General features: G+C 44.0%; 1 protein-coding gene across 4 annotated transcripts in view; it reads right to left on the bottom strand.

The window, feature by feature from the left end:
• Positions 1–11,249: 11,249 nt before the first annotated feature.
• DHX35 (DEAH-box helicase 35) overlaps positions 11,250–16,723 on the bottom strand; it is a 42,635-nt gene continuing 37,161 nt past the window's right edge. For 2 of the 4 annotated variants that reach the window (XM_053394057.1, XM_053394059.1), the window contains exons 21-22: positions 16,313–16,424; positions 11,250–13,663 (exon numbers count right to left, since the gene is read on the bottom strand). In XM_053394057.1, the coding sequence (XP_053250032.1) occupies positions 13,619–13,663; positions 16,313–16,424 (157 nt within the window). In that variant the 3' untranslated portion in view covers positions 11,250–13,618. Of the gene's footprint in view, positions 13,664–16,285; positions 16,425–16,723 lie in introns of all 4 variants that reach the window. The other 2 variants (XM_053394056.1, XM_053394058.1) reach the window with 1 other exon arrangement.

Below are 16,723 nucleotides of genomic sequence, written 5' to 3'. Positions count from 1 at the left end.
CTGTCTCACCATTTCCTCTCCTGTCACCGGATGCCCATTTAATGTTAACTTATCCCCTTCTACACAAACTCCTTGTTCTTGCAGGGATCCTTTTTTCTCCCCCTCCCTCCACCACAACAGCAGATTGTCAAAAAAACAATTTCCTCCTTTTGGAGGGGAACTGACTCATTGATAGCCTTCAGCCATTTATTGTCTGTCACAGGGATTCTTGCTTTCTCTCTTTGCCCCCATGATGATGATCACTGCAATTTCAAAAGGGAGAGGAACACTGTAAATTGAAGTTTCTGTTCTGTATTTTCGTTGCTCCATCCCCTGATAAGCCACTTGATTAAAGGGGCCTTGTGCCAGAGTGCAAGAGCAGATGGAGCCCATCCTCAGACATATTTATTCAAAATATATATAGCCCCACTTTGCCAGCTCTTGTTCAAAGGAGCTTACAGCAGCAGAGACGGGGCAGGGGAAGTACAATCATATAAATTGGATGAAATCAGAATGAAACAGGGGCTACTCACCTGTGTGGCTCTCCCGAAGTTGAACGTCAAATCCCATCATCTCCATCCAACATGGGCAATGGGCAGGGATGGTGGGAACTGCAGTTCAACAATTTCAGGAGGTTCACAGATTAGCCACCCATGGAATAAAAAGAGATTGTGTGTGTGGTTGTGCTCAGGCACACACCGACACACACATCAGTCATTCAGGGAAATTGACTAGGACAACTTTCCCCAACTTGTTGCCTACTGGGTAATTCCTGATGGAGGCTGATGGAGCTGGAAGTGGCTAATGGACTTCATTTTAAGTTGTTTTAAACTGTTTTAAATATTTGTGATATTGAAATATTAATATTAATACTGTGTTTTAATTATTGTAACCCACACTGGGACCTTAGGATACAGAGTGGGTAATAAACTGGGTTGCTGATGGATTTGAAGTCCCCAGGAGGAATACAGTTGGGTCATACTGCTACTTCGTAAGCATACTGATGACAAACTCCCTAGTTCAGCCCTAGAAACTAGCTTTGAGGACTTGGCCATGCCTGCCCCAATGGAGAGGAGAGCATTAAAGGTAAAGGTAAAGGGACCCCTGACCATTAGGTCTAATCATGACCGACTCTGGGGTTGCGGCGCTCATCTCGCTTCATTGGCCAAGGGAGCCGGCGTACAGCTTCCGGGTCATGTGGCCAGCATGACTAAGCCGCTTCTGATGAACCAGAGCAGCGCACGGAAACACCATTTACCTTCCCGCTGGAGCGGTACCTGTTTATCTACTTGCACTTTGACGTGTTTCAAACTGCTAGGTTGGCAGGAGCAGGGACCGAGCAACGGGAGCTCACCCCGTCGCGGGGATTCGAACCGCCGACCTTCTGATCAGCAAGTCCTAGGCTCTGTGGTTTAACCCACAGCGCCACCCACATCCCTTGAGGAGAGCATTAGAACCCCCCAAATTCTTCTCCAGTTCAGTCACAGAAGACTTCCTAGTTTACCACACATCCATTCAGGACCCATGAACTTGACAGGGGGGCAGAACTGACATGATTGGTCAGTTAGTTAAGTATTTCTATTGTTTTACTTGATGGGGGACAGCTGCCCCCCTTGGCTACGCCCATGTCAGGACCCACCACTGAGAACCACTGGAGCAAGAGATTATTTAGCAGCACGTCACTGTTTCTCTCCCACCAGTTGTTTTTGAGGCTTGTATAATAATTGTTGCTACAGAAGCCACTGGAAATATTCTTCCAAATATTATTTTCTTAGGTGGTGGGCTTTACCTTCTGCCTCTCCAGCCCCCCCCCCACCCAGAAAAAAATAATTTGGAAATGAACCAAATCAATGTAATTTCTAAACCAATCAGGCATGAGCTGGATGAGTACTTTCTTTTGTCTATCTGGAATCCTCCAGCAATCCGCTTCATTGTATGGTCTCAAGTTCCAATGTTATAAGAGAAGGAGACAAAAATTCTCCATCTACTTTCCCCACACCATACTTAACTACTGATTTCTCAGATCACATCTTCCTCCTCTCAGGGCTAAACTGTTTCATGGACTGGTTGAGCCTAGAAAAGCTCACACTCAGCTCAGAAACTAACAAACTAAACTTTGTGTACAAGAATACAGCTCATCCTTGGATGCAATATTTATAAATGGGAAGCTGGGGGCAGGGTTAAATGGAGAGGTTTGGAAATACACATTTGTCTTTGCAGAGGGAGTAGCGCACCATCATTATTCAAAGTGTGAAAAAGAGATATAGATTAAAAACGCCAGAGATGCAAAGAGATCTTGATAGGCCTGGATGAAGAGGAAGGAGCCCTGTGACCTAAACTGGACTACATCTTTCCATTTCTTTGATCCAATTATGCACAATTCTATTAACTTGTAAAAAAAAAGTTGTCCCTGGGGACAGAAGGGGTTAGAAATGTACTGCACTCAGCTTTAGTTGTCTGGGAACTTACTGGGTAGTCATTTAGGTCAATACAATACAGTGAGGAGGAAAAGCCAGGCATTTCAATGTCTACACTGTGATCTTTGCTTCAAATCTGTGATATAAAACAAGGTAGCCTATATTAACGGGACGCAGGCGGCGCTGTGGGTTAAACCACTGTGCCGCTTGGGCTTGCCGATTGAAAAGTCATGGTTCGAATCCCCGTGACGGAGTGAGCTACCGTTTTTCGGTCCCAGCTCCTGCCAACCTAGCAGTTCAAAAACATGCTAAAAAGTACAAGAAGATAAATAGGTACTGCTCCAGCGGGAAGGTAAATAGCATCTCCATGCGCTGCTCTGGTTTCACCAGAAGCAACTTAGTCATGCTGGCCACATGACCCAGAAAAACTGTCTGCAGAAGCAGACAAACGCCAGCTCCCTCGGCCTGTAAAGCGAGATGAGCGCTGCAACCCCAGAGTCATTCGTGACTGGACTTAATTTAATTGTCAGGGGTCCCTGTATTAGCTTCCCCCAAATTCTGCCCTACAGATGCTTCTGACTACAGTTCCACTCAGCCCATCAGCCCTATTGCTGCACAGACATTTCTCAAATGTATCTTCAACACTGAACATTGTTATAGCACAGAATGGAATGCATGTATAAAAAGCAACAATGACTTGTGAATAATTTTACACTTATTGGAACAATCATACTACCTACTTATAGACCCATATATCGTATTGTTATCACTGTTTCAAGCACCCTTTTTCTTTTTGTTTTGCCTTGTTTTCCTTTCCTTCGCTTTCTTTCTCCACAGAAAATTTTCAATAAAATATAACTAAATTAAAAAGAATCATTACAGCTCAGAATTCTTTGAGGGAAATGTGTGCTTCGAATGTGCTTTAATGCTATAGTTGTGTATACAGCCAGTGTAATGTTGTTTTTAATGCTGTAACCTGCCCTGGGACCTGAGGGTGAAGGGAGGGTCATTAATTAATTAATTAATTAATTAATTAATTATGAGGGAAGGATTCTCACATCTTGCCCCAGGGGAGATGTGCAAACCCTCTTCCACAGAGGTTGGCAAGGTTTACCTCGCCTGGGCCAGTTCACTCCAGCGGAGATCCCTCTGTGGGCCAGATTGCACACGCGTCTGCGCAGATGCGATTTCTAGCGCATGCGCAGAAGCGATTTCTAACACCCCGAAAGCGAGTCCCCGCACCGAGCTGCGCTGGTTTAGCACAGCACCTGGGGACTTGCCGAGCGGGTGGCTCGGGGGCCGGTTAAATGACCTGTGGGCCACTTGTGGCCCATCGACGTTAGGTTGCTGACCCCTGCTCTTCCATTATGTTAGCCAGAAGCACAGCAAGCATTTCCCCGGGCTTCTCTGACAGAAGGTAGCAGCTCCCAAAACAAATGATTCTGTTCTATTCTGCAAGTTGGAAAGAAACCGAAGCTATGATGAAACAAGCCCTACTATTAGGCAGAGGGAAGAAGCTGCCTTGGGTGGAGCAGACAATGGTGGCAAGGTGTTAGAAAACACAGCTCGCCCTATGCCACCTATTGACCTTGGGTGTCGTGCCCTGTCCCCAGTGAGCTTCTGGGGAGCGGGGCTACATCCTGTCCTTCAACTCGGATAGCAAAATCATTGCAAGTGCAGAGATGAAGTCTTCCAGTAGGCAAATACTGAATTTACTCAGCTACCATGCAAGAAGGAGTACATAAGAGACACAGTGTGGTATAGTGGCTAGAAACTGAATTGAAATCCCCCCTGCCCTCTTTCAACAATGAAGCTCACTCAGTAACTATGGTCCAGTCATGATTTCTCCCTCTAATGATAAAGGTAAAGGACCCCTGGATGGTTAAGTCTAGTCAAAGGCAACTACGGGGTTGCAATGCTCATCTCGCTTTCAGGCTGAGGGAGCCAGCATTGGTCCACAGACAGCTTTACAGGTCATGTGGCCAGCATGACCAAACTGCTTCTGGCGCAATGGAACAGAAACACCGTTTACCTTCCCGCTACAGCAGTACCTATTTATCTACTTGCACTGGCATACTTTCGAACTCCTAGGTTGGCAGGAGCTGGGGCAGAACAATGAGAACTCACCCCATTGCGGGGATTCAAACTGATGACCTTCCAATCAGCAAACCCAAGAGGCTCAGTGGTTTAGACCACAGCGCCACCCACGTCCTGTAACACACCTCACAGGAGCCTTGTGAGGATGAACTGGGAAGGTAGATATACCACCCTGAGGTACTTGGAGGTAGGGTAAGATAATAAATTATTAGGAATCTTGTAGGACTCAGGGGTTTAATTCAAGCCAAACTATGGTTATAATTATTCTTTTCGGGGGTATATTTATGATAGGTTGTAATTGGATGATTTAATATATTGTGATATAAATTTGAATATGTGCGTTTGTGTGTGAAATTACCAGACAGTGCAACATACACTGGGCTAATAATATTTAATATTTTATCCTGCCCAGTTTTATTGGGTTTCATCCTCCCTCACCAGATGCAATGTGATTGTTGTGGAGATTCTGCTTTTGGACCACAGCTCTGTCGCTGTGGGCTGTGGTGTTAAAAGCTGTGATTTAACATACACAGTCTCTTTTATTCATCTAACAAGTTTATTCCTTTGTCAGGTACTGCCTCGTATCAAAGGATTTTTACCGAGGTGGGCGTGCAGGGAATTTATTGCTGTAACAGGTTTATTCTTGCAACCTTTTATTCATTTATGCAGACTCCCTTCCATTTGGCGTCTCTCTGCATAAGTGGGCAAAAGATCCGAGCCCGTGAGACCACAGCGCCCCCTTGTGGTCCAAAGCGGCACCTGACAGCCCGAACATTAATCATAGCAGCAGGAGTGTAAAATTCAATTTTACCTCTCCATTCATTCTGAGATGAGTTGAAGGCCGGCCTTGTACATATAAACCACACTTTACTTCATCAGAGCCCCGGTAACAAATGGTGTGTCTTCTTCAGGGAGTTTAACCATCAAAAAACAGCGCACCATTTAATTCCGCTCGCGCCTAGGGTCAGAGCAGGAGCTCTTGGCATCAGCAAATGCTTCAGCCCTCAGCTGCGCAGTAAACTATGTTTTAGAGATTGTTCCTCAATATGAAATGATCAGCCCATTTATCTGCTAAAGGAGCCCATCTCTTTGTTCAGCCTCCCAATATTTTTTTCCGCTGACCTGATCTGGACAATAAACCAGAGCCGTCTTAAGATATTCACTGTTCAATTTGTTACTTGAGCGCCTACAAGCTCGGCTGTCTCCCGTCAGAATCCCAGCGTCCAATTTCCACTTTCGCCAAGCTAGCCTGGATTCTCACTTGGTTTGGCAAGACAAAGGGCTGGAGCCATCCTCAGAGATGGTCCGACAAGGCCACCAAAGATATAAAAACAAGAAGCTGGCACCCCAACCCAAATTATCCCAGAGTATATCACCACCATCAGTCTACCTTTCACTCTAAGGTTGGCTACAACATTAGAACTTTATACAGCAACACATCATTAAAACATTTTAAAAGTTTAAAATAAATTGCAATCACAAGAATAGGGTGGGTCTCAAAACATACGTCTCAAGTGCCAAAGACCAGTCTCTCCAACTTACAGCAACTCTGCAGGGAGCGAACTCCAAAATTTAGGGGCTGCCCCAGAGATCTCAGGCCACCTGCTCCCTGTGATCTGGAGGGTGGTGGAACTACCAAGAGAGTCCCCTGTGCTCATTTCTAACACCTGAAAGAATTCATAGGGAAGGATGCAGTCTTTCAGCTATTTGGAACCCAAGTCATTCAGGGCTTTAAACACCAACATGAGCAACTTGAATTGGATCTTGGAATGGAGCCAAGTTTTCTGTCCAAAGAAATTCCGGCTCTTAAATTTGGACAGGTGGCTGAAAGGGGAATGTTACCATTCATCATCCCTGTTTTTACATATATATCCCATCTTTTCCTCAAAGAACTTAAGGTGGCATGCATAGTTCTCTCCCTCCCCATTTTATCTCCACAACAACCTTGTGAGGTAGATTAAGCTTGAGAGTGAGTGACTGGTCCAGGATCACTCATTGAGCTTCATGGCTGAGTGAGGATTTGAACCCTGGTCTCCCAGGTCCTAGTCCCACGCCCTAACCACTACACCCTACTTGATTTCCCAGACTCCCTCCTTTACCTTTGAAAGTGTATGGCCATGTTTCATTTTAATTATTTCCCCCCCCCCCCGGGAAAAAATAATAATACAGTGGTATCTCGGGTTATAGACACTTCAGGTTACAGACGCTTCAGGTTACAGATTCTGCTAACCCAGAAATAGTACCTCGGGTTAAGAGTTTTGCTTCAGGATGAGAACAGAAATTGTGCGGCAGTGGCGCAGCGGCAGCAGGAGGCCCCATTAGCTAAAGTGGTACCTCAGGTTAAGAACACTTTCAGGTTAAGAACGGACCTCCAGAACGAATTAAGTTCTTCACCTGAGGTTCCACTGTACTGTCATCACCAGAGACAATGATGAGGCTCTTCTCAGTAGACAGAGGCCTTCAGCAACCTGTGTGCATTTCTGTTTGGGGTGTGTGTTGGGTCTGGATGAATCCCATATCAAAGAACCAAAGCAGGGCTTGTTGAAAGTTGAAGTTGAGAGCTCTGAACTGAAGCAGGGACTTCCAAATCAAATCAGATGTTAAGAAACAACAAACAGCATGTCTGCAAAAATTGAAATGTTCCTTGCCATATAAGGAAAATTCCAGGGGGTGGAGGAGAGCTCTTTTTTGTCTGACAAGTCTAGCTTCTCATCATTGTCTAGCTTCTCATCATGCTATTTTCATACAAATGGTCCACAAAATAATAGAGATTAAGCAAATCCAATTTTTACCCACAGCAAAACTGCAGTTACATGAAAACTACTGTAACTATCCTTGTGAAATGTGATACATCTTGCTTGCAAATTTCATTCAGTTCTGCCAAAAAAATGTGCATAACCCTTCCTTTTTTAAAAGGTGGCCGGCATCACAACAACAAAAACCCTAGGCTTAATACGTCTGTAATTTGGCATGACATGTCCACTCAGGAGGGCCTACTATGCCTGCAAAATTCATCTGCTTCTGTCAAAAAGCTGTAGCCATTTTAAGAATTGCCTCATAATAGTAAATGAGACACCAAGTTTCATATTTTTTTTCAAAATGCACTTCTGGACTGACCTGAATCAGCAGCCTCTGAAGCGCCTTGGACCCAATCAGGCTGCTTTTTGACGTGCTGAATCAGGGCCTGAACTGAATCTTGTGCTTGGTACACACTCCTGGTTTCTGCAGCTCTTGGAAGAGCCAATTAATTCTTTGCATTACACAGAACGGCTAATTCAAGAGAGGATTCATGAAATGTGGGTGCCCCAAGGCCCATTCTAGCACATCAAGAAGTGCCATCTGGCCTCAGGTTTGTCAATATAGGGGCAGGAGAGGTTGACTACAGGCCATTTTGGCCTTGTGCTTTCTGAAGTGATAAACCTGTCACCTAAGCTGCAATAGAACAGGACCACAAGTTGCTTTAAACCAGAGGTTGGCAACCTGCGGCCCATGGGCCACAAGCAGCCCACAGGCATTGTTTAAACGGCCCACAAGCTGCTCCAAAACCAAGCCGCCCGCTCGATGAGTCCCTGCACGCTGTGCTAAACCAGCACATTGCGGAACAGGGACTCGCTTCTGCAGCGCTGGACACCGCATCTGCACAGACGCAACCCGGCCCACGAAGCGATCTCCACGGGAGTGAACCAGCCCAGGCGAGATAAACCTTGCCGACCCCTGCTTTAAACTTTGAAGACTGAAACACTAGTCCTGCTCAGAGCCATTTCTATTACTGAACATGACTTAGGTTCATTAATTTCAATGGGTCTACTCTTGAGTAAAATGTTGTTGCTTGGGTCTGAACTGCAGAGAGCTGGAGCTTGTGATGGGATTTTGGAAGTTATAGTGTAGAAGAGGCCCTTTCACATAGTGGGGGTTTTTTTAGAAGATAACCACAGGTATTTCCACTGGCATGTCAACCAAAACTAGCAACTTCTGAAGATTCTCCCAGTCAGTGGCGTAGCGTAGGGGGTGCAGGGGGGGCCGGCCGCACCAGGCGCAACATCTGGGGGTTAGGGTTAGGGGGCGCAAATCCACGGGTGAGGGGGCGCAAATCCACAGGTTAGGGGGCGCAAATTACTTGCGTTGCCCCGGGTGCTGACAACCCACGCTACGCCACTGCTCCCAGTGAAGTATTCAGTCTTGTAATCCAATTCAGGAAGCCATTCATCCCTCTGCAAGCTTAAATTTAATCAAAGAGTACAGAACAAGGCGACAATGTTAAATAATATATCCAACTTCAGAAAGTGCCCCACACTTGTTAGCCTTTTGTCTTTCTGCTTATCTGTATAATTCTGTTTAAGTGCCTGGAAGTTCAAAGCAGCCAATATTCAGAACTATTGATTGTCTTCCCATGATTCAACATTAAGTACAAAAAAAGCACATAATGCGGCTAATGGGCATAGCACCCAGCTTTCTGAGTACGTAGCCTTTAGAAAAATAATCTCACCTATTATTAAAAGAGGGAAGTGATAGGCTTGATAGTCACCCTGAGTATTGCTGTTGTAGGGTGCGTTATTATTTATTTGATTCATATTATTTCTCCTCTTTGTATTACGAATGAAAGAATAGCACAAAGGAAAGAAAGAAAAATGTACAAATCTTGGAAGTACATAATTTGGAACGGTTTCCTTTGGGAAGCCTGCTTCATTAATTCTTTTTTTAAATGTAAAAAAAATTATAAACATATTATTAAAACAATGAAACCTCTTAAGCAGTTTATAATAAAAAATCCCAACATTCAAAAAATTATCTAGCAACTGGATAAAAAGAAAACAGAAGTGCATATCTCAAATAAAAAAGAGACTGAGCAATGTATAAATTAAAAAAAGAGACCTGGAAAGAGCTTTTAAAAGGCATTTACAGAGAATAACTGTCTCCACCTTATGAACGACCTGAGGGAAGGCATTCCAGAGAGTGCATGCTGTTAAGGTAAGGTTACCAGATTTTTTTCAAAGAATCCGGGGACACTTTTCAACTTCAATGGATTTTGTATGGGGTAAAGGTAAAGGTACCCCTGCCCGTACGGGCCAGTCTTGACAGACTCTGGGGTTGTGCGCCCATCTCACTCAAGAGGCCGGGGGCCAGCGCTGTCCGGAGACACTTCCGGGTCACGTGGCCAGCGTGACAAAGCTGCATCTGGCGAGCCAGCACAGCACACGGAAACGCCGTTTACCTTCCCGCCAGTAAGTGGTCCCTATTTATCTACTTGCACCCGGGGGTGCTTTCGAACTGCTAGGTTGGCAGGCGCTGGGACCGAGCAGCGGGAGCGCACCCCGCCACGGGGATTCGAACCGCCGACCTTTCGATCGGCAAGCCCTAGGCGCTGAGGCTTTTACCCACAGCGCCACCCGCGTCCCGTTTGTATGGGGACTGATGTGTAAATCCGGGGACTGTCCCCGGGAAACAGGGACGTCTGGTTAAGGCCCATTAAGTGACAAACTTGCTGGCGGTGGAATGACCAGCAAGATCTCCCCAAATCTTATTAGGCTTGGCTTGTACCAAGAAACGTGGTCCACAAAGTATCCTGCTTTGCACCTTCACCAACCCATTTTCCAACGAGTACAGTGGACGCTCAGGTTGCGAATGTGATCCGTACGGGATGCACGCTCGCAACACGCAGCAGTGTGTCTGCGTATGCGCGGGTTGCGATTCGGCGCATCGGCACATGCACGACCGCAGAAACCCGGAAGTAACCCGTTCCGGTACTTCCGGGTTTTGGAGGTCCATAACCGGAAAAAACGCAACCTGAAGCGGCTGTAACCTGAGGTATGACTATATTTGGCTTCTTTCGACAAACCTTTGGGCCTCATCTCTTGGTGACTCAGTGACTTTGTGGCTGTTGAACTGTTGGTAATTGTATGTTTGTTTTTGCTTGTAGAGCCTGTGTATGTGTGTGTGGTTTTTAAATTTGTTTTTAAAGAAATTACAGCTGCATGTATAGGTGGGGGGGGCAACACAATGGCAAAGTTAAAGTAGTTTAATAAGTAAGTCTAATAAATAAATGTATTTACTTCACAGCTTTTCTTGACAGATTTTGATTACCGTATTTTTCGCACCATAGGATGCTCCGTCCCATAGGACGCACATAGTTTTTTGGGGGGAAAATAAAGGAATAAAATTTTCCCTTTATTTCCCCCCCAAAAGCAGGTCAGGGAAACCGAACCAGGTCAAGAACAGCGGGATGGTGGAGCTGCGCCTCCCTGCTGTCCCCCGAGCTTGTGGGGCTGGCTGATGTCTGCCTGGCGCGCGGGGCGCTCTGCTTCCGCTAGCGGAGACCTTGCCGGCACCCAGAAGCTTGGGGCGCGCTGAGCTCCGCACGCCCCAAGCTTCGGGATTAATGCAGCACTCCGCTAGCCGTGGGAGAGCTGGGTCTCCCACGGCTAGCGGATAGCTTCCTGAAGCCTGGAGAGCGAGAGGGGTCGGTGCGCACCGACCCCTCTCGCTCTCCAGGCTTCAGCGAAAGCCTGCATTCACTCCATAGGACGCACACACATTTTCCCTTGCTTTTTAGGAGGGAAAAAGTGCGTCCTATGGTGCGAAAAATACGGTAAGTTGCAGGATACACATGACAATGCCAGTGGATGTATTTACAACAAATTCATTCTCCAAAACAGCTTCCCACCGGTCCATAATAAAACAAAGTCTTAATAAGTGATGCAGATAATTAACTTAAGAGGTTCCACAACTTAGTAAGCATTAATAGGCACAACAATCCAATATTTCTTAATTCCACAGCTTTATTTTTTCTCTATAAAGTATGATACCAGAGGACAAAGCAACATGGAAATTTACACACTTTGTATCTGGGTCTTTGTAAGCTCCTTGAAAGGGAAAACACCTTTTAGATACAAGTTCAGATGCCCATAATGGGGTGTCAACAATATTCTGGACACCACACAGTACATAAAAATAAAAAGACAACCCCGGCTCTACAGAGTTCACATACAGAGAGAGAGAGAAAGAGAGGGACAAACCCAGTTGCATCAGAATTCCAGGGGTGGGAATGAAATTTTGTTAAGCTAATATATACAGCACAAAGACACTGAGTGGACCACATTCTGACAGAACAAGCTTCTTTGCAGGTTTGTGGGGAGCAGAAGGGGAGGGAAGGTCTGAAAAAGTGGCTCTTAATGCACATCCAGGGCAAGGAAGACCCTTATTCTGTGTAAAAAAAATAAAATGCTGTCATTTACATATGTTTTAAAAAGAGGCGAAGGAACAAGACATTCAAAAAACAACAACAAGCCAATGTTCTAAAACCAAACCCACACATTGAAACCACATCACTGTAAAATAAATGTTATGTGAAAATAAATATTTACTTATCTGAAACTATATTGCTGATGCAACAAAGGGTTTTTTTGTGGAAAGGCAGCAACTGCAGTTTAACCAGTGCATGCTACAAAGACCACGCTTCGTCCTTGAGGAAGGTAGTCATAACAGCTGCTAAGTTCACCATGTATCCTATACGCATTTTTTTCTCCAGGGTTCATGGAAGCACAATGGCGTTCACTGACAGCACCATCAGATAGATTTCACTAGCTCACATAGCAACAGGAACTTTTCCTGAAAACGGGTCAGTTCCACAAATTGCAAGCTGGGAACTTAAAACTTATTGCACTCGTTCTAATCAGATATTACCTCTATTCAGGATGGAAGCAAGGAAAATTTGCACACAAGGAAAGGGATTAAGAAGCATAAGGAGATGAGAAGACCCAACTTCTCCTCATAGATCATCTTTCAATCTTATACTGTAGTGACATCAGAAGCAGAATAAGGAATGGTGTGGTTTTTTGGTCTGGAAATAACAGTATCTTCAGGACACTCAGTGAAGGTCTAAGTGGCCCTGCCTCTGTCCGACTTTCTGATGAAAGGCTCCTCTTCAACTTCCTCCTCCGCAATCTGGAGAACAAAGGAGAACTTCCTCTAAGATGGTCCTCCTGTGTCTATCTAATGATGGCACTCCTCAGTGGTGTGCAGTCAACATTTTTTTTCTGCAGGTTCCCCCACCCACCATCCCGTTTATCTTGTTATATGTTACTTAGATGGCTTCCAGGCTGCAAAGAGGTTTATACTTTTGTAAAATATATAACTGCCAACTGTCTGATTGGTGGTGGCAATCTTGACTCTCACTCCAAAGCAAGTTTTGCAATACCACGGATCCAGCACGGCAGTTTTTCAACATCCACAGGATCAAAAAATGTTAGTAATACAATCAGATTATTTCTGCAAGAGGCTGCCCCTCAAGTTATTTTTCATTCTGAAACAAAAAAGCAAGCATCTTGCATCCAACCTTGCTTGCGAACGTAATGTACATCCTGCCCAATTAAACTCCTCTCTAAAAGTGCTTAAACTTTGAGGTGGGTGGGAAACTTTGGTGCACGTTAACACATCATGTTTATGGAAACAGGTTCGGCTTGTAAGCAAGTCATGAAAAAAAATGTGAAGGAGAAAAGAAGGGAAAGTCAATAAAGTATTAGAAACCTATTGCTTGACAGCAAAAAAAGGAAAATCACAGCAGTTAGGCACAATCACAGTTTCAAGGTTTTCATTGCAACCCATTAAGGTATTTCAAGGCTTTGCTTGTGGTCCCAAATCTGCCTACAATTTGCAAGCAGGTCTAGGATGACCAACAGCTTTCACAGTGGTCTAAAGGATCCTGAGCGCCACCTCCTCATTCTGAGGGTGTCGTTTCCCCCACACACACCCCCTTCCTTCCCAAGGGGTTCAAGTGTTGCTATCCACATATTGCGAAATTCCCTACAATTTTGTTATGTCTTCTTTTGTATTGTTAGTTTCAAACTACCTAGTTTAAAAGGAGCAAAATTGCCCTGGGGAACAGGAGCGGTCATCACATTTAAGACTGTAGGATAAAAAAATATCCACAATGCAAGCTCTACTTAAGTGTTACAATGTATTCGTCATGCAAAAATCCCTACAGGATCCTGGCAGGCAGGCATTTCAACAGTTATAGTTGATGTGGGGTCAGGTTGCTAATCAACTAATTGTTGGATGGACAGTAGCACAGTTTCAAATTGGCGGCAGGTTCTGCGTCACGCGCTGAAAAGTTTGACAGCCGCGGCGAGTCAGTGATCGTCCACTTTAGTTCTTTTGGCTTTCAGGGAAAGGTGCTGCAACGAAATGAAAGCATCGTTTTTGGTTTTCATAAAATTCATAAATGCTCCAAGCGATATACTTTTCTATTCCAAATTACATCAGTCTCCATGTTAGCAACAAATTCCGTCCTGCATTAGGAACTCTACGCCAACTAAAATGTCATTTCATTTTGCAATAGCTGAGAAAACACATCAAGCATGCCAGCATTGCCAGTATAGGAATCAGTGCTATTTAAAAAGCCATAGACGACTTCGCTGCCTGGTGCTTAAACAAAAACACCCCTGCTCACCTGCAATATTGCTGAGTTTTGTCTTAAGGAAAACATCTGCTATATTGTTATCTACCATAACAGTATTAATGCTGTCTGGGTAATGCCTTTATTTATTGCAAAGACAACAGGTTATCACACCAACAGCAACTCTAGCATTATAGAGGCACCCAACCAGTCTTTCCAAGAAGAGGGTTTCTGCCTTCCAGTGCATGCTTGTGGTGTGGGATCAAGCTATTTACAGGAGTTCTCTTATTCAAGGCATAGGCAAACTCAGCCCTCCAGATGTTTGGGACTACAACTCCCATCATCCCTAGCTAACAGGACCAGTGGTCAGAGATGATGGGAATTGTAGTCCCCAAACATCTGGAGGGCCGAGTTTGCCTATGCCTGTCTTATTCCTTCTCTTCTCTCTTTGTCTCCAGAAGCATACTATTACCCAACCTCCAGCATTTAGCACTAGCAGGTACGCCTTAGGGTTACTTTGAATTTTACATGGAGAAATGTGACTTCTGCCATCTTATGGCTGCTCCAACACTATTCCATAAGGTATAAAATGCTGGATCAGGCCTGTTACACAGATCTGAGTGCATTTACACAACATGGCAGTAGTAACTGCCTTGATATTGTGCCCAAATCACTTCTGCAAAAAAACCCTTATACTACCAGAGTAGTGTGGGATACAACAACAATGTGGCACCAATCACACTGCTGCAGGTAACAGGTAAAGACAGCTTTAAAGTCACTTTGCACATTCTTAGAAGTGGTAAAAAGTAAGTATGTGAGTTACTCACATTTCTACTTTTCAAGCTTCAAAATAGGAAGTTGCATCCCAATATGGTAGGAACTCAGGATACCTTAGGGAACACCTCCACGCAACAATTTCTACCTGAGCTCTCGTATCTGGAGATGCCACTAAGTCTCACAATTTAAAGACTTTGCATCAAATGGTTCACAGAGCCAGATATCCTTAGTTCCTGCATTGTAGAACAGCCTCCTAGTTTCTTCTGTTGACTGTGTTATGTCCAAAGATGGAAGCATTTTTAAAAGAAGAAGTTTTCCTGCTGATACGACTATTATTTTCCAATCTGGACAAAAGCAGTCAAAAATAGATTGCCCCCATCTCCCAAAACCCTGGGTTGCATCCATCAAGTGATATTTAGAGTAGACACAGTGAAAACAACAGACTTAGGTTAATCATTTCCATTAACTTAAATGAATCTACTCTGTATATAACTAACATTGAACAAATACTCAATTTAACAAATTTCCTTATATTTGTGTAATTCTGACCAATCACACATAACTGATATTATTTTTAAATTGTGCCAGCCTTTTCACTGAGAAGTCTCTGCCAGAATTTCTAGTCATACAAGGAGGTACAACATGCCTATGGAGTCATATAATATGAAGCTATGATAATTATGAGCAATTACTATAGCAATTGCCAGTTACTTTTGATTAAGTAATGGAATAATGATTTGCATAACTGCTGTGTAGTTAAAGGAACCACTTTATATGTGACACAGGGAGGCACAATATTGGAATATTTTAGTGCTATCAACTCACTTAATTACAGATACCGGATTCCTAGAAGATTTAATATAATTGTGGTGTTGGCTCATTTCCTTCTCAAACCATACCTGAAACACTTTTGCTAAGTGGCCAAAACCACTTCCAGAACTTTTTTATGTTCTGCAGCACAATCAATTTGAATGCATTACAGGACACAAAGCAGACAATATCAATAATTTCAGGATGGGTTCACACACTGCCCAAGCATACAGGTTTTGTGTACCAGGTTGCATATGGTTACTGTAGTGCCGTATAACATTGAAAATGCAAGGAGCAGATATTCGTGTGAAACTGATTTTTCTAGATCCATTATCACTTAGCTTTCAGACCACCGTTCTCAACAGAAACTGCTCTGGTGGATTATTTGTACCGAGAACTCAACTGAGGGAGCACAATCCTTTTCATACTGCTAGACCTCTCAAAGCCTTTGATACAATTGATCATCAAACTCTTCCAGACCAGTTGGAGGCACTGTGTTGCGATAGTTGTGGTGTACAAACTGGTCGGAGCTTTGGGCAACAAGCTACACTACAACTTGGACTACTTATCCCATGAGGCACTGCTAGAAGAAATATTGTGCTTTTCAAGTTAATTTATCTGCATAATATTGTGATATAAAGTAATCTTTATCTGGAACAGGGTTTTATTAATTATTGGTAACTTTCAAACAATTAAATAAATAGAAGCAAAAGCTGGGGTGGTGGGGAGAGGGGATATACTTATGCAAACCCATTTTGCAAGCACAGGTAAAAGCATAGAAGAATAACAAGAGCTGCCAATACGGCAATGGTACCGTTTGGAGGCTATGCCGAGTCCGTACCGTTCCTTGCTGGTAAAAGTGAGGGGCCAGTTCCAATAGCCAAGCAGATTCAATTGCTGTCACGTCTCGCATGTAATACTTTGAGGTCTGCATGACTTCATTGTAGACAACCCTAAAAATACAGCAAGAAAAGGCACATCCACTAAGAGAACATTTGGATACATTCCCACTTAATATTGCATTGGAAAGGTTTCAAGATCTAGACACCTAGCCTTAATTCAAAAGTCACTGGGTGGTATTCAACTAAGTTTCACTGAGAGCAGACCTGACTTAGCCAGGTCCATTAATTTCAATGGGTTTACTATGTATAAAATATGAATACCACCATCTTTATGCATGTTCCCACCTGAATTCCCTATATAAAAGATCCTTCTCTATGTTGCCTACCTTCTCCTTATGACTTGATGTGGA

The sequence above is a fragment of the Podarcis raffonei genome, chromosome 6, assembly GCF_027172205.1.
Source record: "Podarcis raffonei isolate rPodRaf1 chromosome 6, rPodRaf1.pri, whole genome shotgun sequence".
NCBI lineage: Eukaryota > Metazoa > Chordata > Lepidosauria > Squamata > Lacertidae > Podarcis > Podarcis raffonei.
Note: the sequence above shows the minus strand (reverse complement) of the source record. Positions and strands in the feature narration are given on the sequence as shown.